We start from the raw sequence: 25008 nt of genomic DNA, 5'->3' as shown, positions 1-25008 counted from the left end.
CATACAGTACACCAGCCTCCCCACTTATTTCTGACTGCAAAAAGAGACAACTTTTCTTATGTCTGCTGGACTTAAAGTTATATTTTCCTCTTATGACAGTTCAATTTCATTTTACCCAGCTGCCAAACTAATAAACTGATAACTTAAGGTTTGCAGTTTGCAGTAAAGCTGTGATACAACAAGACTCAACATGACTCGCAATATGAAAGACTAACCCGGCCGCTCTGAGGAGAAAACTGTCAACTGTTCAATTCCAAAAGAGAAAGAATGCAGGTTTCCTTTTCCTGTGGCTTTACAAATATTACACTGCCAACAAAATATCAGCTGTCAGCAACTACGGTCTGAAACTCCTCACCTATTAAAAAGCCATAGTGGTGGAACGGTGATGGCAGCTGCCATACTGCATTACAATGCTGTATTCTGGTGCAAATCAGGATATAAATCAATTCTCTGGTCTGCCTTTTCAATGTGGTCTAAACTGTTGTTTCAGGTGTAACTCTATATTTTATGTCTGCAGTATCAGATTCAATATATAACTTAATATCTCTTCAACCAACACACAACTCATGACAGCTTTTTATTTTCTGTCACCACAATGAACAAAATACACCCAAGCTTTTGGATACATTGTTTTCAGGCTTGTGCACAAAAATTTAGGTTTCTGTAACAGGTTCAGATTGAGGATTGTTAAATAAATATAAACTGTCTGAGCTGTTAGGATTTAAAAAAGGTCCCACAGTTTTAAAGGCCCATATAGTATAAAGGTAGATGTCCATGTGTTGTTTGATTATAAAGCAGGTCTAGGTTCTGTATTAATACTGTGAAAGTATCAAAGTGCTTAGTCCACAGAGAAATGCACACAGCCTGTATTCAGAAACTGAGCCTTAAAACCGGCTGTCAGGACCTCTGGAACTTTGTGATGTCATAACAAAACAGTCATCAAGCCCCACCCATCTGGACCCACCATCCAACCCTGCAGGATTTGGTTTCTCTGAGTGTTTACCTGAAATGATGGATGCTATATTTTTATTGGATCACTCAGAAAAAAGTCAGTGTATCCACTCATACAATAAGAAGATAAATTTGTGGTTTTAAGAACCAAAAACCAAAAAGCCAATCAGAAGCGAGGAGGCTATGAGCCTCTCTTCTGATTGGCTCAACAACCTGTTGTTACTAGAGGTCCAGAGAGAAGCCTGAGAAAGGAAATGTAAAACTACACTGAAATGGTTTTTGGTTCTTAAAACCACAAATATATCTTCTTATGGATCAACACTTCAAATAAAACACAGGAGAAGAGGAAAATATGGAGCTCTAAATTCCCATCCACTAACTCAAAGATCTGCTTTTCTGTTCCCTGTAAGTCCCAGACTCATTCCTGAGCTTCAAGAGCAGTTAACTGTGTGGTTGGGAAGCCAGTGAGGGATCATATCCTACTGGTTGGTTGTGGCCCCTTCATACTGGATAGTTTAGACATATAATTTCCCACCAGTGACCGTATCAATATCTGAATTTCATTTGGTGTCAGTGGTATGTGCACTTGATATTTTAAGCATCCACTCATACAATCATCCTTTCATGTTCTTCACCTGCTCATCCTGCAAGTTTTTGCTTCTAACTGTTTTAAGATCTGATAACATCTCATATTCTGGTGGTAAATCATTGACATTATTATATTTAGGTTTCAGGTTGTTTTTGATGAATTTCCTACAAAAGATCATTATAGGATCAACACCTGATCTATACACACTGTCTCAGTTTCAGAGGTCAAAGTCAGAGGTGGCTGATAAATAACCACCATCTTCATCCCGATCTCCTCTTCAAGGAACAAGTGTTTAAGCCCCAAACACTTCACTCCAGAGCTTGGTTACTGATTCATAAACTATGTATGATTCTTCCTTATCTGCCTCAGGCTTGATTGTACTGCTCCAATAAATAGTTCATCACTTCAGTTGCTGTTGTATTCCAGCCATCTATTTCCCTGCCTTTTACGACAGACCTGGTGACAGCACTGCAAAGCACTGCCTTTGCCCAAGGACACAGTGTGACAATAAGATTAGGGAGCCGTGCCCAGCGGCTAAGTGAGTTGAGTCTGTTGCATGACTATGGATGCGTGTGTGTGCGTGTGTGTGTGTGTGTACCCCGTTGTCGTGACAGCGTGCGATGCAAGTCTCCAGCTCAGTGAAAGAGGCATTTTGGCATCGGCGGTCTCTGCACACCTGTGGGAACACAAGCAGAATGATCACATACTGTGTTAAAGATAACGTGCACACACACACACACACACACACACACACACACACACACACACACACACACATTGACAGACTTTGCTCGGACTTTTGCCAGTGCCCTTGGGCTTTGGAACAACCTGTCTGCCTGAGGAGACGGGCCAAGCAGCATCAGTATCCTGTTCTAAATCACTGCATTTACAGAGCGGCTTTTACAGCTTGTAACAATGTTTTATTGAGCTGCTTTTACCAAAACACATTTGGTCTGATTTAATACTCATTTTCATAACTGTTTACATTAATGTTGGAGAAATGTGTCACTTTCTCAGGAGCTTTGTGAGTCATGGCAGTTTGGGAGTGGGTGGGAGTGAAGTCAGTGGTGAAGAGGCTGAGTTACTGACACTGATCTGGGACCAGAGACTCTGATCAGGTAAAAAGAGGCTAAAGCTCCTTCTTTTGCATTTCAGCTGTGGGAAGAAGCTTCTGCTCATTAGCTCTCTGTCTGTGTTAGAATTGATTAGGATTTTACTGATCACTTCTAAAGCCCCTGAGCTACACAACTGAAATGTTAACCCCATATGAGCCAGCTCGCGTTCCCAGATCCTCCTTTTTCTTTTACTGCATCTACTCTCTCCAGTTTTAATTTATATTGTTTATTTAGTTTTTCTCTGGCCTCACTGTCCGCCTTTCTGTTATATTGTTGTTATGTTGTCTCCTGAACTTCTGGCCTGTTACAGCTTTTGCTTTGTTGTCAAAGCACTTTGTAATTGTGTATGTTTTTAAGGGTGCTCTATAAATAAAGTTATCATTATAATTATCCTGATTTTAGAACTGTGATGTCTGACAAAATCCTCAAACACATAAATTAAAGACAAAAACAGAGCTGTGATTAGAGCTATATCTACTGGAGGCAAGGCTCAGTGTATTGGAAGTGCTCCTCCTCTTCCCTGCAATTCCCGAGCAGCCAGGAAACCAGAGTGGCTTGTTAGATTACCCATAACAAGAAGTGTAGGCCTAAGCCCCTGGTTATCATCCATACACTGTCCAGATCTGAATCAGTCAGTCAGTAACATTCTGGATTATAGGGCTGGTCCTGCTCTTGCAGTCCAGCCAAAAACACCCAATTTAACCTCATAACAAGACTTTAAGCATTTTTATATAACACTCCATCACTGAGCTGTATTAGTGCTGATATTAGTATTTGCATTGGTGCTGTATATCCTGCCCTCCTCTTGTTGCTGCTTTCCTATTGTTAGCAGGGCAAATTAATTTAGTGTAGGTGAATGTGTGACTGTGTGATTAGAAGCAACAGCTTTGTGCCACATGTGAATTGCTGAGAAAAGGCCAGTTCAATATGATGACTCAAAATTCATCAGGCTGGATGGCAGACAATATTCTCTGCTGCCTATTTATAATATATTACTCATGCAGCACTATTCAGTCCTTTCAGCGTGGCCCACACAATAGCTGAGATGGAATTCAAGAGGCTGGAATGAGCTGCAGAGGGAAAGCAATAGAGATGGATGGAGAAATAGAATTTACTGGTAAAGTGAAGGGAGATGCAGATATTACGCCGATGCACATATTAACTCAGCTCTTATTTTGTAGGATTTGTGTGTGTGTGTGTGTGTGTGTGTGTGTGTGTGTGTGTGTGTGTGTGTGTGTGTGTGTGTGTGTGTGTGTAGGTGGGTTTACTTTAGTCCACTTAGCATCTGAATCACAGCCCAGTGAGATAGATGAGAAACAGTGTGCTGTTCAATTATTCAGCAGAATATTAGTAGAGCACTGACAACTATTTTTTTCCAAGTTAAAGACAGCATAACAAGCTGTAAACAAAACATGAACCTTAAAGGTTGACATGGTTATTTACACATCTAGCAGACAAAGAGCAACGTTAGCATTCATTTAGATTCATGTTTGTACAGGTACAATCATACATTCCATGAGTGCTGTACAACAGCACTGGGACTTTTAAATACATGTATCATTCCACTACAGGTGCTCTATTAAACGTTAATTAGTGTTACATTAACTTTCGATATCTATCTTAGAATGTAACAAACTTTGCAAAGATTAACATATTTCCAGTACCAAAAGTACCAGTCCAGTTTCAGAACTATTTGTGTTGGTGTAGCCAAATAATTGATGAACAAATCCTAATCTGTTGTTGCTTATTATTGTTACCTAATATGGTATGAGGCTGCAGGCCCTTGTACGACCAAATCACAGCTGTGCAATTCAGTACAACATCACTCCCTCTTGTGATATTGCTTAATTATTCTTTTTACATTCATATTGCCTGTCTTCACTTACTCCCAGATCCTTTTACATATGTGTTTTTATTTATTTATTTATTTATTTATATACATACACTATCTGGTTTTATTTTTCTCTGAAGCACTTTTTTTCAGGTAAGTGATGCTGCTATTAAACAGCTTTTTGTCACATGCCAATGTAAAATGTACAGTAAGCAAAGCAGTGAAATGACGGTTGGACTCTACAGCAGGACAGACTGTGAAAAACTGTAAAACTGCAGAAAATGTTTTTACTTGATATCATGAAAAATATAAGATATGGCAAGAAACATCTTCAATATTATAAAGTATTGGCCCAAGCCTATAGATAGTGTTTATCACTCTGCTTTGAGTTAATCACAGCTTTTTTACTTAAAATAGCTGCAGTGACAGTGAACCAAAGCAGTTAAAGTTGTTAGATGCTAGCTACTAGCTAGCTAACTAATACCTAGCAGAGTTTGTAAATTGATCAGCTTCATATAAAGTAGTAGTATCAGTAGTATAGTATAGACCAGGAGTTTCCTTGCTACAATGTATGTCTTAATTGTTTTTTTAACATCTTTTTACGACATTTTCATCATCTTTATCTACAGTTTTTAAACGTCTTTTGAATAGAACAATACATTGTCAAGCCTTTTTTGCGCAATTTTACTTAAGTCAAATAAGTACGGAACACATCAATGTAATTAGGTCAACAGTTGAAGTCTTCACATCGCACTAGTCACAGTGCTGCTTTACATATCACTGTCTCAACATGTGTAAATCCTTTCCATATAAAAAACTGATTTTGCTTCCTTATTGTATGGCTGAGGGGCAAGGAAGGGCTGTGTGAATCAGTGTGCTGAAGAGAAATCTACAAAGAAGTAACGGCACAAAATACGTTAGACATATTTTATATGAGGCTTATATGATGAGTGAATAAATCTGCAGTTCATTATGGATCTGCACCTTTAGGTGATTTACCGGGTAGTACAAAAAAACACTTCACTGCAGTGTCTTGTGTGTAATGGATATCTTTTAACGTTGTACAAAACACAATATGTCACAAAGAAGCTCCGAGCTTCTGAGGCTGTATTGTCCTGTTTCACTTGACTTATCCGAACATCTGAAGCTCATTCTCAGCTCACTCTGCCTGTGAATAACAAGTATAGTGTATGTGTGTTGTGCGCCTGCCTATGTTGGCAAATATTACTGTCTTGATAATGCCTCCTTAAAATAACAGTGCTACTAAAAATCGATCCATTTTGCCACATGCATAACTGACTTTAACTAACCAAATGTTTATAGTTATATTTTCTATATTTTTTCTCACGCTGCACTTCCCCTGACATTCTCTGGCATCCCCCCAGGGAGGCACGCCTTATACTTTGAAAACCGCTGGTATAGACTACTACTACTACTCTGTTTCATTTTTACAGTTTGTTCAATCAGACCTGCAAGAATCCAGTAGAGAGTGAAAAACTCCAGGTCTTTGTTTATGGAAGCTGAGAAAGGCCATACTCGCAAATATTTTTTCTATCCTGTTATCTCAAAATAAAAAAACTTGTTAAACTGAGATAACAAGATATTATCTGGAGAAAATGATTTTGACTGAACCTCATACACTGAGTCATGCCTAATCCCATTTTTGTTATCCCAAGATAGCGAGATATTATCAGGAGAAAACAATTTGTTGTTATCCAAAGATATTGAGATAATTATCCCGTTATCTGGAGATAACAAAGCTTGTTTTCTCATTATAATGACTTTGTTAATCAGAGATCAGATGTGCCAAGCCAGTATGCAGATGGCAACTTCTAGTGCTGTAAAGTGAAAATGTCAGGACCATGCATTGATCTACGCATCAGAGAATATTTCAATCAAAGGCTAACTCTGGCAGAAATCACACTGTCTCCATGGTTACCGAATGATGCAAGAGAGTTGCACATTATCTGGAGTGTGTGTTGCTCACGACTTAGTGAGTCTCCTGATAATATCTTATCTTGGGATAAAGAAAGAATTTTCTAAAAATATTTTCTAAAAATATTTGCGAGTTTGGCCTTTCTCTGCTTCCGTATTTGTTGGACCCTGTTAGATATCGGTCTGATCTGATAATAGAACATTACATGAAGACAGTGAAGCCACAGCTGATGTAATGTGCTGCTGGGGCCTGCCAGAGGCCTGGATGTTTTGTGTGCTTCTCTTTGCTAATAAAAGCCAGAAGATTCAATTAACCATTAATTAGCCTTGGAACTCAGAGTACCCAGATATTCTGGCAACCTGGACCCATGGCCCCAGCTAGTTCACATTATAATGCTACACATGTCAGAACATTACACAGTGCATGAAAACACTTTACTTCAACAGAAACCTTGACTGTCTCCTTACCCCTGAGTTATAGGAACCTACAAAAACAGAACCACAGTAAAAAATAAAAGGTGAAGATGTCTGACACCTGTGTTCAGATAGAGGGGTAGAAACCCTGTAGACCAAAGCTTTAACCTCCTAAGACCCGAACTCTTGCATGGCGTGCATTTTTAATTTCTCTTTGCTATTTAGGCTGATTGGGACTTGAGAAAAATGATGTCCACATATGAGGACATTAGTTTTAAATTTCGATTACTGAGTGGCAGTATAATATCCTCATATGTGGTCACCAGGCCCTTGTTGAGAAAAAGTTAGTATTGTGGTCTAGAGAACCCAAAATGTGAGGTCCACATATGTGGACGCCAGGTCCTAGGAGGTTAAATCCTTTGTGTCCTTTGTGCAGTGCAGTCAGTTTCCTTCTCCCTGCTCCTTGTTCTGTTGTAGGTCACTTTAAAACACCAGGCAGGTGTGCAGGTCTTTGCAGGTAGCCAAGTGTTGGTGTTGATCAAAAACCTGTTAACCTTATGGACACTCCACAGGAAATACTGTTCATTATAGACCTTTGGACTGTTAAATTAAAACTTGTTTTTTTAAATATGACATAACAACTGTATTAATCAGTCTGCTGTGGACCAACCTTTCCCTCTCCACACTTGGTGCCAGTCATGACGAGGCCGGGGTCAGGCAGGTCACCCTGGCCGTCCTGGGTGCTGTAGACGTAGGTGCCACGGCACTTAACCTCGATGCCGTCCGTCTTGATGGTGGTGTCAATGGAAACAGCATTGGTGCCTTTAGGCTTCTTGGCAGCACTGTGGCACTGGATCTTACCGCACTTGGCATCTCTGGGCAAAGATAAACATACAAACAGACATTTAGCCTTTACTTCTGAAGTCAACAGAGCTCCATGTTCATTTTTAGCAACTCTGCTTGATCAGACAAATTAAAGCTCCAGGTTCAGTTCCCTTGTGTTTCTCAGAGAATACTCTTTTTGGATTGCCTGCTTTACCCTGTGGAACTTCTTTTGGATTCTCTATGTTTCCTTGTGCCCTTACTCCTGTGTTCCTTGTACTCTTTGATTCAGTCAAGTCCTTTCATTCCACCTACATACCTGCATTTGGGTTCAGTCTTTTCTCAAAATGTGACACTATCTGCCCCCGTGTCCATTTCAAATATATAGAGGTAGCATGACACAGTTTGATCCTTTCAACCGAAAAACTTGGAGGACGTTACACAACAGCTGAAATCCTCCTCCTGATGCCATGTTATGCTGCCAATAAGCTTTTTGTTAATCTCAGGTGTGTACCCACAGGCCCTGAAAATTGTCATCATCAAGCGAAATCAAAGACTAGGTCTAAATCTGGTATATGTCTGTTACTATGGTCAAATCCTGATTTTATATCTGTATATCTTTATGTCTAACTCCCTCTGTTTGATAAGTAGAGTTGGTCAGAGAGGTTAGTATGAAGCCTTGTTGCCGATAACCTCTCTCTCTCCCTCCCTCCTGCTCGGTGTGTCTTATGTTTAGTTATTCCTCTGCTTCCTTTAGAAATAATGATACATGTAATGAAAGTAGTTTATTTGCTGAAATGGAGGCAAGGCTCAGTGTATTGGAAGCACTCCTCCTCTTCCCTGAAGTTCTTGAGCAGCAGTAGATAACCAGAGCAGCTCAGTCAGACATACCAATTATCCACAACTACAGATCATTCCTGCCAAGACAGAACCATCTAAACACATCACTAGTGAACAATTATAGGAAGACTAGAATTTCAGTCTTAGTATTACTGGATCTCGGAGCTAAATTCGACACCGTCAACAGCAACATATCACTGGAACTTTCTGGCTTGGTACTAAACTGGTTTGAATCCTACTCACAGGGCAGGGACTACTTTGTCTGAATAGGCAATTACACATCTGAGCAGATAAAAATGACATGTGGAGTTCCCCAAGGCTCCATTCTGGGGGCCTCTTCTGCTACATGTTCCCACCAACTCAGATTATGGAAAACTTTATGATCCATGTAAGTGGCTTCCACTGTATTTCCTGTTCCTGATTGAGTAACATTTGATAAAACTGACCAGCTGTTTTAGAAAATGAATGACTTTTCTTTTAATTAAACCTACAGTATATATTGTAAGACTTTTTTAAAAATGTGGATCTTCAGTGTAATGGAGAATGGACAGACTGAATTTTCAATTCCCCCATCATGATGTACCAAATATAATTAATTCTACAACTACTGACAAATAGAAGATATAAAATCTGAATATCCATATGTGATCCCTCATACATCCACTCTCAGTTGGAGAACTGTGAGACCTTTGAATTACTGTATGTCCACAGCACCGTTGGAGGGAGGAAAGAGTCATACAGAATTTTTTTGTCAACATCTATATCTTCGTGATTAACATGCAGCTTCGATTGGTACACACACACACACACACACACACACACACAGTGTGTCATGAGAAAAACAAGTGAAGAGGATTACAGAGTGATGGACAGATACACAGCTGTGTGTAGATTATTCACATCTTAATAATAGCCAGATATCTAATCAGTTCTGTGACTCACTGAGGCCAGAAAACACTCATGACTCCTGTGGGAGTTTATAATGGATTTGGGTAGTGGTGGATCATATGAGGCAGCCGTCAGCCACCGTAATCCACAAACTCATTTACATAACTAAATCGCTTAATTGACTCCATTAATTAGCTCTGGCCCTGTTCCATGGAAGCTGTCTCTGAGTTGTGTTGATGGTGTACAGAGGGCCTGGTCTGTGTGTGTGCTCATGTGACGACTACATGACTGAACTGTGATAGTGAGAAACCAGGACTTTCATTATTGTTTCATAAAAGTTGCATTTTTTTATTTTGTGTACATGCTGGGGCAGCAGAACAAGCTGAAAAAACATAACAGAATACAAGCTTACCAACATCCAGGAGAATGTACGATGCAACATTAGCATTGATTTGGATTCCTGTTTGTGTCTACCTGGTGACTCTAAGTCCAGTATTTTCTCTCCTTGTAGCTTTGTTTTTGTCTACACCAACTCCTGAGAAAAATATCTTTTTAGCTACTAAACACTCCACTAGCTAGCCTCTAACTGTGTCTCTCTGCTGCCTGGTGCTCAGCAGGTAGTGTACAATTGATATATAAGTTTTACTGGAAACAGCTTCCTGCTTCTGGAAAACAAGGCTGATGATGAGAGCAATGACAGCTAACCAAAACATTAAACTTGAGGGCTGTAAAACCAAAACAATGAGCTGAAAGAGGCTAAAAAGCTCTGAAGAGCAGGTGGTTATTCCATGAGAAATAGCTGTCTCATTACTCAGTCATTTCAGGCATTATCAGTGCTTCCCTGATATACATTTGGCTAAATTATTGCCACTGCTGCAATATTATGAAGTTGCAATTACATGACTCTGCAGAAGGCTTTTAATTCGAAATGATGAATTAAGTGGAGACACAGCTGCGGTGAGAGAAGAGAAGGAAGAGAAAAAGGAAAGAAAGGAGAGAGAAAGGTAGATTTAACAAGCTAACATTAAAAGGAAGTATTTGTGAGCTTTGCTATTGCTATAGCTAACGTTAGCATTAACAGCTGTTTACTTACTGTACCAGTCTAGAAGAAACATGAGTTCAGCATCAAACTCCAGTGCCAATGTTAACTCTTGTTTTGCTTTTATTTCTACCACCTATTTTGTTCTACTGAAGTTAGCAGGAGTTTTCTTATTTCAAACCACGGCTGAATTTCTGCTGTTTTTGTTAAATTTAAATACTTTATTTTCAGGGTCTTAAAAATATTGTAAATATTACGGTTGAATGAAAGGTTCAATTTATGGTAAAACGTTGTTTGTTTGCCCTTAGAGTTGTTGATTTTCACTAGTCTCTCAATTTGAATGAAGGGTGAAAGATGCCCACGCATAATTACAGAGTCAGATTATTGATTGGAACTTTTATTATAGTAAGGAAAAGGCAGAAACCACAGGAGGAAATGAGTGTTTTCTGATATGGTGAAATGTAGTTGGATGTTGAAAGAAAGAAAGAAATGTTAAATATAAGAAAAACAAAATGAATTATTATATTTTTATATATATATATAAGTTTACATAATGTCAACTTAAAATGTAACTTGGTGCCTCATTATTTTGACTTATTGTGACTATCTTTATTTTTGGTATCACAAATTTTTCATGTATTTTTCTTCTCCTGGCAGATGTCTAGAATCCCTATTACCTGTCCTGGTATCGACCCATATATCAAGCAACCATGTTTTTCATGTGTCACCAGTATATCTTACCTTTTCTCACACTTCATGTAGTTGCCGTGTTCATCTTTCCCACAGTTTCCAAAGGCATTTCCTGCTGCGTTGACGTCTTCGAAACAGGCGTCATGGGCCGGTCGAGCTCCTGAAAACACAACATACTCCATCAGCCCTCTGGACTCAGGCCGTGTACTTGTCCTGCTGTTGCTAACAATGTCAGTAATGATCTCCTTCACAGACAACAAATGGCAGCGTTCTGACTCACGAAGCTCTTGGCAACAGACATAGACACAGCTAATGCTAGTCTCAGCCACCTTCCTGTCTGCTGCAGAGAGGATGAAGGTGACCACAGTGTAGACCCTCATTCAGCTCAGAGACAGTGAGAGACGTGTGGCAGGAATAGTTTTTTGAGAAACACATTTGGTGTTAAAGCCAGTCAGATCAATATCAATTTCATCCAATCAGGAGTCAGCTGTGTGTTCCCCACAGTGGAGTTTCAGCAGAGCTAAAACATGGTGACCTCAGGATAAGGACAGGAACCCAAGTGAACCCTTGGATTTAATCACTGATCCTTTGGCAGCAATAACCTGAAACCAGTTCTTCAGTATCTGCTGAGTCCACTCCTCATCTCATCCAGATCTTCAGCGTTCTCACCTTCCCATCACCACCAGTGTCTAGACCCCACAGGGCTTCCCACACTACACAAAGCTTCAGCCCCTTTTCAAATATGATACTTATCACCAAAGATGCTCTGATCCCTCACTTTTGTTTTGTGTTTGTGCACTTGGCAGTTAAAAAATGTTTGTTCACTCTCTCCTGATTGAAATATACTTAGCTACCAGTTAATATTCTAATACAACAGTAGTGTGATAAATCCTCTTCGTGCAGGTAGGGCTCATTGATATCAATGAGAGTAGATTAATTATGACAAAAACATTTAGACAGCATCACAAACTTGCAAAATGACCAAAAGTTGAATCAACATAAGCTTTCGTAATAAACTGCCAACTGAGTTGCAGTGTAGCTGTTTCGGAGGGAAGAGCGATTTTAACCTGAACAGAATTTCCAATAAAAGTCCAACATACAACATAGTCAACACTTTCTTAAAGGTGTGTCCTTTCACAATCCTTTGCGGTGTGGTTTCAATCCTGCTCCTTCCAGCCCTGTGCTTTCTGTCCCCCCTACCTTCTTTGTTCTGCTCCACATGTTTTTCAGTCCTGCTGCAACCAGGTGGCTCAAGCACCTGCACCTGTCTTAGCGGTGAGGCACTCTGAGAGTTGGAGTGGCGGCCATTTTAGGATGGAACAGCTGCATTCTAGGAGAGGTAGTCGTTGCCCCGGTGGCCATTTTGTGATGTGGCAGCTGCTCCTGTATGGGAATGTAGCGTCCTTCTACTACCTGTCCCCTTGTGATGCCACAAAATATATATATATATATATGTATGTATATGTATATATATATATATATATATATATATATATATATGTATGACATTTTCACATGATAACTCTGGTAACTACAAAGGACACTGTCGTGGAGATCTACTGAAGAATTAACTTGCTATTCAGTGAAAATGTCCAAATACATCAGAGTCTTACAGGACACAGAAACAAGTGACAAAGACTGATCCAGCGCAATCTGAGTTGAAAAGTATGATGGAGTATTGGGAAGCTGACAAAGCTGAAATATTATGAGAGTAGATCTGGAATTTTACTTTGAGAATAAAATAAGTTTAGTTTACTAATTATTTTATTCTGATAATTTGTTATATTTATGTTTGCTGAAGACTAGAACAAGCTGCCCTCTATGGCTGCAGGAGCCTGACCAATGTGAGATAGGTGAGATGTTGGCAACAGTGGGGCTTAGTCAGAAAACATTTGTATCCACTTTAAATATAACATTGCAGAGTGTGTAGTAACAATATTGTCAGGACAAAAGTCCAGAACACTGTAAACCTAAAAAATACACCTGAAGGTGCCACACTGAAACTGAGCTGGTGTTAAGGACAAGATGGTGAATAATGGCATGTTTCTTTTTAACTTTCATTAACTTAAACCTGCCTCAAAGACCAGTGGTGCTGAGTAAATTTGTTAAAATCTCATGTTTGAAATTTAGTGTTTCTCAAACTGTTTGTGAGTGACCACAAAGCCTGGTAGTGAGTATTTTATATGTGTTGTTTTCAATATTAAATCAACTCATATATAAATTCAAACATTATTATTTCAATTGGTTGTTTTACAGTGTTGTTGGATGTCACTGTATCCAATTGTTTTGTGACAGTCGATAGTTTACAGTTTATGTTTTACAATTTATGTAAAAAATGATCAGTGTGACATTTGAAAGGAAATGTGGCTGAAGGGTTAGCTGCCCTGGGACTGATCTCACTTTTACCAGTTACCAGCCTGTTAACTATCAAACACTGACAACGGACAAGATCATGGAGCGGAGGATTAAGACCAGATAAATTAAAAGAAAATCTAATTAGACCTCCAACACAACAGACACGACAGGCAAATGTTGAGTTTTAATAGTAATGTCGTCATCTCAACTGAGACCCATGGTGACACTCTTCTGTACAAGCTCGCCACAGTAATACTGAAGTAGTAGCATTGTTGGTTTTGGGGATGTTTGGGGACTTAGGTGGTGTTAGAGTTTTAGTTTAATGGTTAAGTCTAGGGCTGAATGATATTCAAAAACTACATATATTGCGACTGCAATAAGTTGAAATTTCAGTTGGAATGGTCAGTTTTGCATTTCACTTTCACTGAAAAAAATTTATTAAAATATTGATGATGTGATTTTTGTTGGTCTTGTACCAACAAACATGTTCTTTTACATATCAATACATCAATTACAATTACAATAACATTACAATAATGTTGTGACATATTTTACCTTTATCAAAAAATTGCAGCTCCTGTGATTTGGATATTGACCTTGGCCATACTGAGATTTTGATTATAGTTTGATTAATTCTGCAGCTCTAGTTAAGTCCTTCTACTGAAAAAGTTTGAGAATCACTGACTTAAGCCAACAGCGTGACAAAAGGCAGAGGTCTAACATTATGTGTTATTACCCCACAACTACAGGTGATTTCTCATCAAGACAAAATGTCTAGAAAAAATCCATAAAAACTGAATAAAGACATTTTTAAAGAAAAAAAGAGGTTGACTGAATGTGACTTAAACTAATATGGACTTTTGATCTCAGGACAAAAGTTGAAAAAAATCAACACTAGTTCTCACAATAGTATCAGAACTCTTTTTCTAAAAAAAATCACAGTTCTCCTCTAACAGTGGCATCGAACTGAGGAGCACTGTTTTTAGTCTTTGCAACAAAAAAGCAGAATAATAAAGTAAGATGACGATGCACATTTAAAGTCACCATGTTGCTTTTATCCATTGTGCTACTGCACAAACAGAGGCTCTCACATCTGGGAGAGAAAAGGAATCAGAACACGGTTTTGATGGGAGTTCACCTTGACAGTCTCAGCTCATGGTTTTGATTATATTGATCAACAGTTAAGTATAAATACTGTTGGCAGTTGTTCTGTTGCTTAAAGCAGTTTTAAACAGCATTATTGGATATTGGTGCTTTAAAGTAAGTGCACTGCCATTCAAAACCTCCACTGGTAAACACCTCTATTTAGAGTCTTTAAACAAAGACTGAACACTGTTCTGAGTTCAGGTTTAGGTTTATCCCCGGAACATTGAGTGAGTGGCTTCAGTGTATTGTGTGTAATGTGTGGTCATAGACTGTGCTCATTACCGTAGCCCCACAGCTGCAGGCACTGCTGTTCGTGGGTGAGGCACATGCCGTTGTAGCAGTAAGCCAGCCCGTACTGACAGGAGGAGCCATCCAGCAGGTAGACATTGGCAGGACAGTAAGGAGAGGCCCCCGTGCAGTACTCTGGCAGATCACACGCCCCTGCTGGCCCCCGGCACATGGTACCTGCCTGCTTCAACTGGCACAGACAGAGAGCAAGCAATGAGATGGAAGGGAGGGGTGAGCATAATTCATCTGAAACAAGATACACGGCGAACCCTTTCTTACAGGCAGACCAGAATGTACAGTAGCTGTAAAAATATCACTGGTGATATTAATATTATAAATCAATCAATATGATAAAACTATTAAGTTAAAGAACATCTTTAGGCTACTATCATTAGTCCTGAAAGGTGGTGCACACCTCGCTGGCAGTGGACATGAAGGTAAAAGTCACAGCTGTTGGTCACGCAACAAGGCAGGTGTGTCTCATTTGGGATACTTGCTGTGGTTGGCAGGTGATACATCCAATCAACAGCTTCTTCCTCTGCTGCAGCTGCTGATTTGACTCTTCATTTTATATGTTCTTACAAAGTGACTTTTGTTTCTACTCAGCAATGGTTTCGACTTTAAATATAGAGAATTAAAATACTTGAGTTAGAAATACTTAAGTAAGAGTGAAATGAATGAATCCTGACTCAATAGAAACAACTTTGCTAGAGTAATGAGGTAAATGTAACTCGATACTTCCACCTCTGAACATGTTGTGTTAAACTATGTTTGGGGGCAGGTGTTTACGTTGTTAAAAGCTCATGTTGTGAAGCTTTGTTCAAACCTGAAGAACTTTATTTCAAAGTTCCATATTTTCTTCTTCTCCTGTGTTTTACTTGAAGTGTTGATCCATAATAAGATATATTTGTGGTTTTAAGAACCAAAAACCATCTCAATGTAGTTTTACATCTCCTCTCTCAGGTTTCTCTCTAGTTGTTACTAGAGAGTAACAACAGGTCAGTGAGCCAATAAGAAGAGAGAAGTCTTTAATGGTTGGTGACTGCTTTGTTGTGACATCACAAAGTTCCAGATGTCCTGTCAGCTAGTTTTAAGGCTCAGTTGCTGAATACAGGCCGTGTGCATTTCTCTGTGGACTGAGCGCGTTGATACTTTCACAGTATTAATATAGAACCTTAGACCTGCTTCATAATCAAACAACACATGGACATCTACCTTTATACTATATTGACCTTCCAACCTCGCAGGATTTAGTTGATTTAGTTGTGTTTATCTGAAATCTGCTATATTTTTTTGTATCACTCAGAAAACAGTAAGCCAATCAGAAGAGGGGCTCTGAGACTCCTCTCTTCTGATTGGCTCACCGACCTGTTGTTTCTACAGGTCCATAGAGAAGCCTGAAAGAGGAGATGTAAAACTACATTGAGATGGTTTTTGGTTCTTAAAACCACAAATATATCTTCCTGTGGATCAACACTTCAAATAAAACACAGGAGAAGAGGTAAATATGGAGCTTTAATATAGAACCTAGACCGGCTTTATAATCAACAAAAACATGGAAATCTCACATTATACTATATGGGACCTTTAAATTGCCGTGAAGATCTTCAATTTCGAACATCTACAGTGGTGTATTTTAATTTGCGGGTAATGGTGCGTTCTTAAAAACCTGGAAACTCGGCTAAACACTGTACATGTTATTGTCGTAATACAGAGCATACCAGCTCCTCTTTAGCTGCAAAATGCTCCACTGTGTCCACAAGCTGCTCTCTGGCTGTGTCTGTCTGCTGTTTGGTATCATGTAAAGTTCGAGGAGAAATCTGTACTGAAAGATAAGCAATACTGCGATGGCAGTAACACAAACAAAAAGGAGTTGTAGCTCCTCGTCTGCAGACAGCACACAGAAACAGGTTATTGCCTTCCTCAGTGATCGTCTCTGCTGTCAGGCTAAAGCTCAATATAGTTTGGGCTCACTGCTGTGTGTTACAATGGGGTGTCATGATTTGCATTTGAACAGTGAGATGAGAGCAGAGATGAAACGTGCTGGTGTGATGTGAAGACGGCGAGCCCCGCTGTGATGGGAGCTGACATGCTCTGGGTACAGTATACCATCACATTGACATGATGACTGACAGTGAACTAATGATAATGAGATACTACTGCAAACAAGGTGAGCTCCCTTTTCTGTTATTCTGCTGGCCTGTATGTGTGTGTGTGTGTGTGTGTGTGTGTGTGTGTGTGTGTGTGTGTGTGTGTCTTACTTTGCAGCCCTCACAGCATACTCCATGGGCGCACTGAGCCTCCTCCTTCAAGGTGCAGTTATTGGCATTGCAGCAGCCATTGGTGCATTCCTGGAAACAGACACACAAACAAACCCGTTATATTGATATATATATTCAATCCTAGTTAATGTTAACTAAGCATTTACTAACGGTTTACATATCATCATATAATAAGCCTTTGTGAAGCCAGTTTATGAAAATGTCTTCACTTTTTCATTCATTAATTGTCAAGTGAAAAAGAAAAAGTCACTTTTCCAACTTTCCATTTACCGCGCAGCCTGTAACTTCTGCCTCTAGGGGTCTCTCAATCAAAACAATAACAAAAGATGGCATTGGGTGACATCATGTACGTCATGCAGTAGCATGGGATCATGGGAGTTTTTGCTGTACGCTCCTCCAGGTTTGGTTTCCTTCAGTGTCAGTGGTTCAGGAAATCAAACAGACCCAGTGATTATAACCATTAAAAACACTGAATAAAGCAGTTTCGCATTCAAAGTCAGTGTTTGACCAACGCTGTATGGAGGACTGAGACTCAGGGAAGAGTTGGAGCTGACACTGATGCTAACCTTTGTTTTGATTGTTTCTCTGATAATTTATGAACCAGACGTTCAGCAGGTTTTTACCAGCAGCTGAATTAGCTACAGAGGTGTCCTCCTCTCCATAACAAACACACCAGGGGATTCAAACCAGTAGAAACATCCAAAAAGCTGTTTTACTTGATCATAGAGGATATGATGTCATTGACACGCGACCAATTAAACGTTACCATGATTAAGTCAGCAATTGTCAGCAATTTTAAGCAGACTAAGAGGAAATGCAAGCGATAGACTAGAGAAGATGGGGGATATAATTTACTCCTATGGTGCAGAAAGATTTGGGGTGCAAGACAGAAAGAGGGTTGAAAGAGCACAGTTAGTTAAGTCTAGACGGCAAAGGGAAATGGAGAAATTAGTTAAGGAAAGAAGACAATTAAGAAAACAGTGGAAAAGGGCAACAGAGGAAGAGAGGGGGGGAATTAATGTGTTGCAAGAAGATTTGAGAGGCAGACTAGCAGTACTTAGAAGGGCTGAATATCTTAGGAAAAAGAGAAAGAATAAAGAGTATGTAAGGACAGCGTTTTACAGGGACCCTTACAAGTTTGCTAAAGGATTGTTTAACCAGGAAAAGGGAGGGCAGCTTAAGGCAACAAAGTTAGAAGTAGAAAAATATCTAAGAAACACATATTCAGATTTTGAGCAGAATAGAGTAATAGGCCTTCCACCTGACATGCCGCCAGTAGGAAAGATAGATCATGAGATGGATGTTAGACCACCCAGGTGGAAGGAGGTTGAGGAGATAGTCAGGCGTGCAAAGGCTTCTTCGGCCCCAGGGCCAAATGGAGTCCCCTACCGGGTTTATAAAAGCGCACCTGATATCCTAAAGTTTTTGTGGAGGCAATTAAGAATAGTTTGGGAGAAACAGGTTATTCCCAGAGCATGGCGTAGGGCAGGAGGTGTTTTTATCCCAAAGGAGAAGGAATCCTCAGACCTGAGTCAGTTTCGAATGATCTCTCTCCTAAATGTAGAGGGGAAGATCTTCTTTAGCGTAGTCGCACAGAGATTAACTAGTTATTTAGAAAGGAATAGCTTAATTGATACTGCAGTACAGAAGGCAGGAATACCAGGGTTCGCAGGATGTTTAGAGCACACTAGCATGATTTGGCATCAGATTCAGGCAGCCAAGACAGAGAAAAGAGACTTGAATGTCATATTTTTGGATTTAGCAAATGCGTTTGGTTCAGTGCCACATAGCCTTATTTGGGAGGCATTTGATTATTTTAAAGTGCCTGGAGTAGTGGTTAATTTAGTAAAATTGTATTTCCAAGATATTAGGCTGTGCTTAAGCACAGCAGGCTTCACAACAGGATGGCAGAGGCTAGAAATAGGCATTATGGCAGGGTGTACGATTTCTCCATTGGCATTCACAATGGCGATGGAGGTAATCATTAGAGCTTCCAAGTGGGTTGTAGGTGGAGAGAGGCGGCAGGTTGGGATGCACCTTACACCAATTAGGGCCTACATGGATGACATGACGTTGATAACTACAACGGTGCCATGTATGAAAAGAGTACTTGAGAGACTTAATAAAAACTTAAAGTGGGCTAGTATGAAAATCAAGCCTAGTAAGTCTAGAAGTATCTCAATAAGCAGAGGGAAGTTAAGTGATAGGAAGTTTGTAATAGATGAAGAGGAAATTCCAATAATTAGGGAAAAATCAGTAAAGAGTCGAGGTAGGTGGTACAAGGCAGACTTGAATGACGGAGAACAGGTAGTGCAGTTTCGGAAGGATGTTGCTGAGGGACTGGATAGAATAGATAAATCAGGGCTTCCAGGAAAGTTGAAACTGTGGTGTCTGCAGTTTGGGTTATTTCCCAGGCTGATGTGGCCACTGTCTGTATATGAGATTCCAATATCCACTGCAGAAAAAATTGAAAAATTAGTTAGCTTTTACATTAGGAAGTGGCTAGGTGTTCCTAGATGTTTAAGCACAGTGGCACTGTATGGGAAAGACATACTTCAGGTCCCAGTAACTAGTCTAGTGGAGGAGTTTAAATGTACCAAGGTTAGGACAGAGCTCCTGTTATCTGGGAGTAAAGATGTGGTAGTTAGTAAGGTGGTTCCAAACCCAATCAAGGGGAGAAAGTGGAATCCAAGAATCGCAGTGCAGGAGGCAGAAGCAACGCTTAGGCATACAGAGATTGTGGGTAATGTCCAAATAGGCCGGGGAGGCTTGGGGCTTGGCCCAAGCAAACCGGTGTGGAGTAGAGCAGGTCCAAAGGAGAAGAGAAAGCTAGTCGTGGAGCAGGTTCGTAGACAGGAGGAATTATTAAGGGGTGCTAAGGCAGTGGCCCAGGCTAAGCAGGGACAGTGGGTGAATTGGGAAGGTGTAGACAAGAAAAAGCTTAGCTGGAAAGAACTCTGGAGCATGGAGGAAAGTAGTATTAGATTCTTGATAGGGGCAACTTATGATGTACTGCCAACTCCCCAGAACCTAAAACTCTGGGTAAATGGAGACCCACTATGTTCATTGTGTTCAGGTACTGCAACTTTAAAGCACATTCTGTCAGGGTGTAAGGTTAGTCTGTCGCAAGGCAGGTATACGTGGCGACATAACCAGGTTCTAAAAAGCTTAGCTGCAGGAATTGAAGAGTTACGGAGGCAGGCAAATTTAGGAGGACCTAAAACAAAGAAAGTTGCAATCAAGTTTGTTCAAGAGGGAGAGAAAGTTGGTAAGACAACAAGAAGGCAAGGCAGCTTAGAAGGTGCTTGTGATTGGGAAATGCAGGTAGGCCTGATATAGTCTTGTGGTCTAGGAGTAGAATGAAAGTATATTTCATAGAGCTGACTGTTCCGTGGGAGGCCTTAGTTGAAGAAGCATATGAAAGGAAAAAGCTCAGGTATGCAGAGTTAGGGGCAGAAGCAGAGCAGCGAGGATGGAAAGTTAGGATTTGTCCAGTGGAAGTAGGATGTAGAGGATTCGTAGCAAGGTCTGTTGTCTCTTTGGTAAGGGAGTTAGGAGCAGGTGGACAGAGTGTGAGGAAAATTGTAAAGGACATGTCAGATGAGGCAGCAAGATCCAGTCAGTGGATTTGGATGAGAAGGAGTAATGGTAGCTGGGGGCCCAGCAGGGGGAGCACTTAGGATAGACAGACTCTTAGGAGAAGCAAGGAAGAAATCCAGGAAGAGGAAGTGTTTTTAAGTGGGGGTGTGGCCTGTGTGAGCCTCTTTGAGACCATGCGGTTAGTCCAGGTGAAGTGGCCTGTATTGTTTGCTTGTATTGAATTGGTTTGTAGTGTGTCTTTGGCTGTTTAGGTGAGTTTGATTGTTTGTTTGTTTGTTTGATGTCTTGGAGAGTGGGGAAGTAGGGGGGGGGGGGGTAGAGCACAGCCTAACCCGGCGGGGGAGAGTTTAGCTCAAAAGGCATCTCTCCTTGACTCTACCTCCCTCATTCAAAATGGCCGCCACTTTCTCCAACTGTTTAGGGTAGTTTGTTTGCTGAATCTGCTTAATCTGCTAGTGTGTTTTGTCAGAGTTGATGATGGTGTTGTTTGTGGTAGCATAGGCAAGATAAAGAAAATAGTCGTGGTGTGAGGAGCAGTGATGGCTGGCATTAGGGGAGTGACTCTGGGACGCCAGTGATCACTGTCTAGCCTCCTGGAGGTGTCGTGGGACCAACTAGACGAAACACTGGTGAAAGGAGGTTCCCACCTGATGACCCCAAAGACATGTTAGTTATCACTGCTCATTAGTCTGTATAGTTAAATTAATAGTTATCATAGGACATGTTAAGCTTAGGGAACTATTCGCTGAGTCTGGTCCATTTTCTGTAGCACAAGTTTCTTGTGTTTATCTTAAAAACAGATTTCTCTAATTTGAGAATTGATGGAAACATTCGGGAAAATGTAAGAACACAACTCAACAACATATATAATATAGGTCTAATTATTTTTAGACATTTTTAATGACGAAAAGTTACATATTATAACTTAAAGCCATGAAGGCAGCTGATAAAAACGTTAGCAAGTCATTAATAAAGGCTAATACACATTGAGTCAGAATTCCAAATGTTAATAAAGTGTCAGTGTAATAAGACATCGGCATAATTTAGTGAGTCATCTGCAGTAACCCACAATTGTGAATGTTAAAAAGTCTCACACAGAAGCAACTAAATTTGGGGTGTTTTGCAAAAAGTGATAAATAAGTATTAAAATTTCTCATGCTATAATAAATTTTGTCTTGTCACAGGTAATTTTGAATGTATGCAGCTCTGCCATGGTCAGTGCATCTGACTTCACCTGCTGTGGCAAACGTCCTGACAGCAGCAGCTTCTCTCTGAGATCCCCCCAGAAACCACAGTGTATTTTGAACCATCTGCTGTGCCCTGCAGCACGCAAAAGCTAGAAGGTCAAAGGTCAAACTATCCATCAGAGGGGTCTTAATGTGATGAGCTAAATGACTTTTTACCCATCAAATACATACTCCTCACATACCTCTATGACTGACAGGGCCTGAAGAAGAAAAATCATTTAAATCCAGAAATGTGACTGTCGCTGATTCTTGTGTCACACAGTGTACACAAAGACAACATCTCCTGTTGCCATGGTGCTCTCCTCCGAGCCATAGTTATGGTCAAAACAGATGTGGGAGTTGACTCGAGAAGGAGAAAAAAAAAGGCAATTATAGCGTCAGCAGAGAACAGAGAGGGGATTATGCACTAACACAACAACAACAACAAAAATCTCTGATGTGACGTCCATTTGAACATTAAAGCAGCAAATGTGCTTGAATTCTAAAACTGAAATGTCTCTCTGTGACTTCCCTCACACCCACTTCCTGTACAATGCTGACATTCTGAATGAAAACCTTTCTAGATTTACTGTAAAATGCTGCTGGTTTCCTGCACTCAGTTTACAATCTGGGACACTTTGTTTCCGGTTGGAGTGAAATCACAAGATGAGACCATTAAGCATTATACTGTAGCTCGTTTCATTTGCAATGCTAAAAGCAGGTGGCTTGTCAGCAGCCTGAGCTCGACTGTCAGCTCTGCTCCGAATGGGAGTCATAACAAACGGCGCTGTCAGCAGCACTGCTGCTGTCAGCCACCAATTTGCTTCCACTGTTTTCAATTTGCTCTTCTGCTTGAACCAAAGACGGTTTATTTAACCTCCGACTTTATAGAGCGCAAACACTTGTGATTCAGATTTGATTCCTCAGATTTGAGGAAACTTTCAGCCGCGTTGCAGAGCATCAATGATGAGGCCGCGGTGATGCCACGGGGAGGAGCTGACGTACAACAGTAACTTCCTTCAGTGACACCAACACAGAATAGTGTAATTCTCCTGCTACTCTCGTCTACAAATGTGACACTTAGTTCACTTTCCTCCCAAAAGCTGGATGAGATGACTGCTCAGTCTCACGTCTGACAAGACGAAGTTTTAGGATTTTTACGTGGAGCTTCCTGGAGGCTTGTCGTCACGGTGAAGTTGTCAGGTTTGGTTCCACTGTGCCACTACAAAGACCAAACCTAAACCTCTGATCAGCACTGGATCAGGCAACCTGCACTACAGGCTGATGTGCTGCACAGACATGCTGTGTGTCAAGAAATAGTTCCAGCAAGTAACAAACATTTCTGCATGTGTGTGCTAAAGCTCCATATAGTATAAAGGTAGATGTCCATATGTGCTGTTTGATTATAAAGCAGGTCTATGTTCTATATTAGTACTGTGAAAATATCAAAGCGCTCAGTCAACAGAGAAATGCACACAGCCTGTATTCAGACACTGAGCCTTAAAACTAGCCATTAGGATGTCACAACGAAGCAGTCACCAAGCCCCGCCCACCTGGACCCACCATCCAACCTTGCAGGATTTGGTTTACCTGAAATCTACTATATTTTCATTGAATCACTCAGAAAACAGTCTGCCAATCAGAAAAGAGGCTTAGAACCTCCTCTCTTCTGATTGGCTCACCAACCTGTTGTTACTAGAGCTCCAGAGAGAAGCCTAAGTGAGGACATGTAAAACTACATTGAGATGGTTTTTGGTTGTTAAAACCATAAATATATCTTCTTATGGATCAACACTTCAAATACAACACAGGAGAAGTGGAAAATATGGAACTTTAAACAAACCTGATCAAATGTCCTGATTCAGTGAGTTTTACAGGTGTTTCTTTTTGAACCAGGCTAGCTGTTTCCCTCTTCCTCCAGTCTTAGGCTAACCATAGCCTTAATTTACTTATCACACAGGCATAGGACTGATATTATTATTGTCCACTGTATAACACCACTGCACCTCCTTAATAGACAGGGGGCTAAGAGACCTTCTCTTGTTTGCTGCTACTCCTCAAGTATGTACCGAGCATCAACCTCCAGACATGACGCCAACACTGAAGAACCAAAAACTGCAGTTCCTCTAAGTTCTGCATAATTTAGAGCGTGGCCTCTTTGAGTGACAGATGGGTGACTGCTCTTCAGAAAACTGTGGGTGATGTCACAGAGGCTACGTCCATCTTTATTTACAGACCATGGCATGTACACAACACTTAAACCACACTGATACCCAACATGTAAAAAAACTGGTGTGTTATGGACTTATGGTGGTTTGTGTATTTACTTTTGATCTGTTGGAACAGCTGCAATTTTAAGAAAAGGAATGTTGTAATTTTCAAAGTCTGTATCTATGGACCTTTAACATTCATCTGGATTTGAAGGGACTGTTTTACAGGTAGTTCAGTTCTCTCATACTCACGTCAGGTTCTCCACAGTCGCACTCTTCTCCATCCTCCACGAATCCGTTGCCGCACTTCTTTCCCCCCACCAAGTCCTTCATGTTGGGCATATTGTAGAGACACATGCCACCTCCCTTCTGGAAGTAGCTGTCCAGGTCGCGCTTACTGCAGCGGCTGAAGACTCGTGGAAATGGATGCCTGGACGTAAGCACATAATTCTTTACTAGCAGTCGTTCTTTGTGTTTATGTGTGGTGTTTGGAGTACTGTAGGAGCTCAGGTGAAGAACATATGGAATTAAAAATCTTTAACGATCATAATTAAACCACAGAGGCCCTGAAAGGCAAAAGAAAGTTTTTTTTTTTTTTTTTTGCCAGGATCATTTTTCTGTTTTTTCTTTCCATCTGTATAAACAACCTCCCAGAGACAAGTGATTTTCTAGGAAGAAAGAAAGAAAAGAAAAAATGGAAAAAAAGTTTTGTTGTAAAAAATCTCTTCAGATCCTTCATCACTCAGGTCTATAGAATCACTTCACCAAATCTTCAGCTGCTAAAGAC

The 25008-nt window shown here is 40.4% G+C and overlaps 1 protein-coding gene across 3 annotated transcripts in view; it reads right to left on the bottom strand.

Moving 5' to 3' along the window:
• The window catches only part of adam19a (ADAM metallopeptidase domain 19a), a 243658-nt gene that overhangs the window by 21192 nt on the left and 197458 nt on the right, over positions 1-25008 (bottom strand). For all 3 annotated transcript variants that reach the window (XR_008826671.1, XM_056369935.1, XM_056369934.1), the window contains exons 12-17: positions 24474-24651; positions 17165-17254; positions 14898-15093; positions 11166-11274; positions 7506-7710; positions 2139-2216 (exon numbers count right to left, since the gene is read on the bottom strand). Coding sequence is in view for 2 of the 3 variants with exons in the window: in XM_056369935.1 (XP_056225910.1) it covers positions 2139-2216; positions 7506-7710; positions 11166-11274; positions 14898-15093; positions 17165-17254; positions 24474-24651 (856 nt within the window). In the remaining variant the exon portion in view is untranslated. The remainder of the gene's footprint in view (positions 1-2138; positions 2217-7505; positions 7711-11165; positions 11275-14897; positions 15094-17164; positions 17255-24473; positions 24652-25008) is intronic.

Source organism: Seriola aureovittata, chromosome 23 (assembly GCF_021018895.1).
Source record: "Seriola aureovittata isolate HTS-2021-v1 ecotype China chromosome 23, ASM2101889v1, whole genome shotgun sequence".
NCBI lineage: Eukaryota > Metazoa > Chordata > Actinopteri > Carangiformes > Carangidae > Seriola > Seriola aureovittata.
Note: the sequence above shows the minus strand (reverse complement) of the source record. Positions and strands in the feature narration are given on the sequence as shown.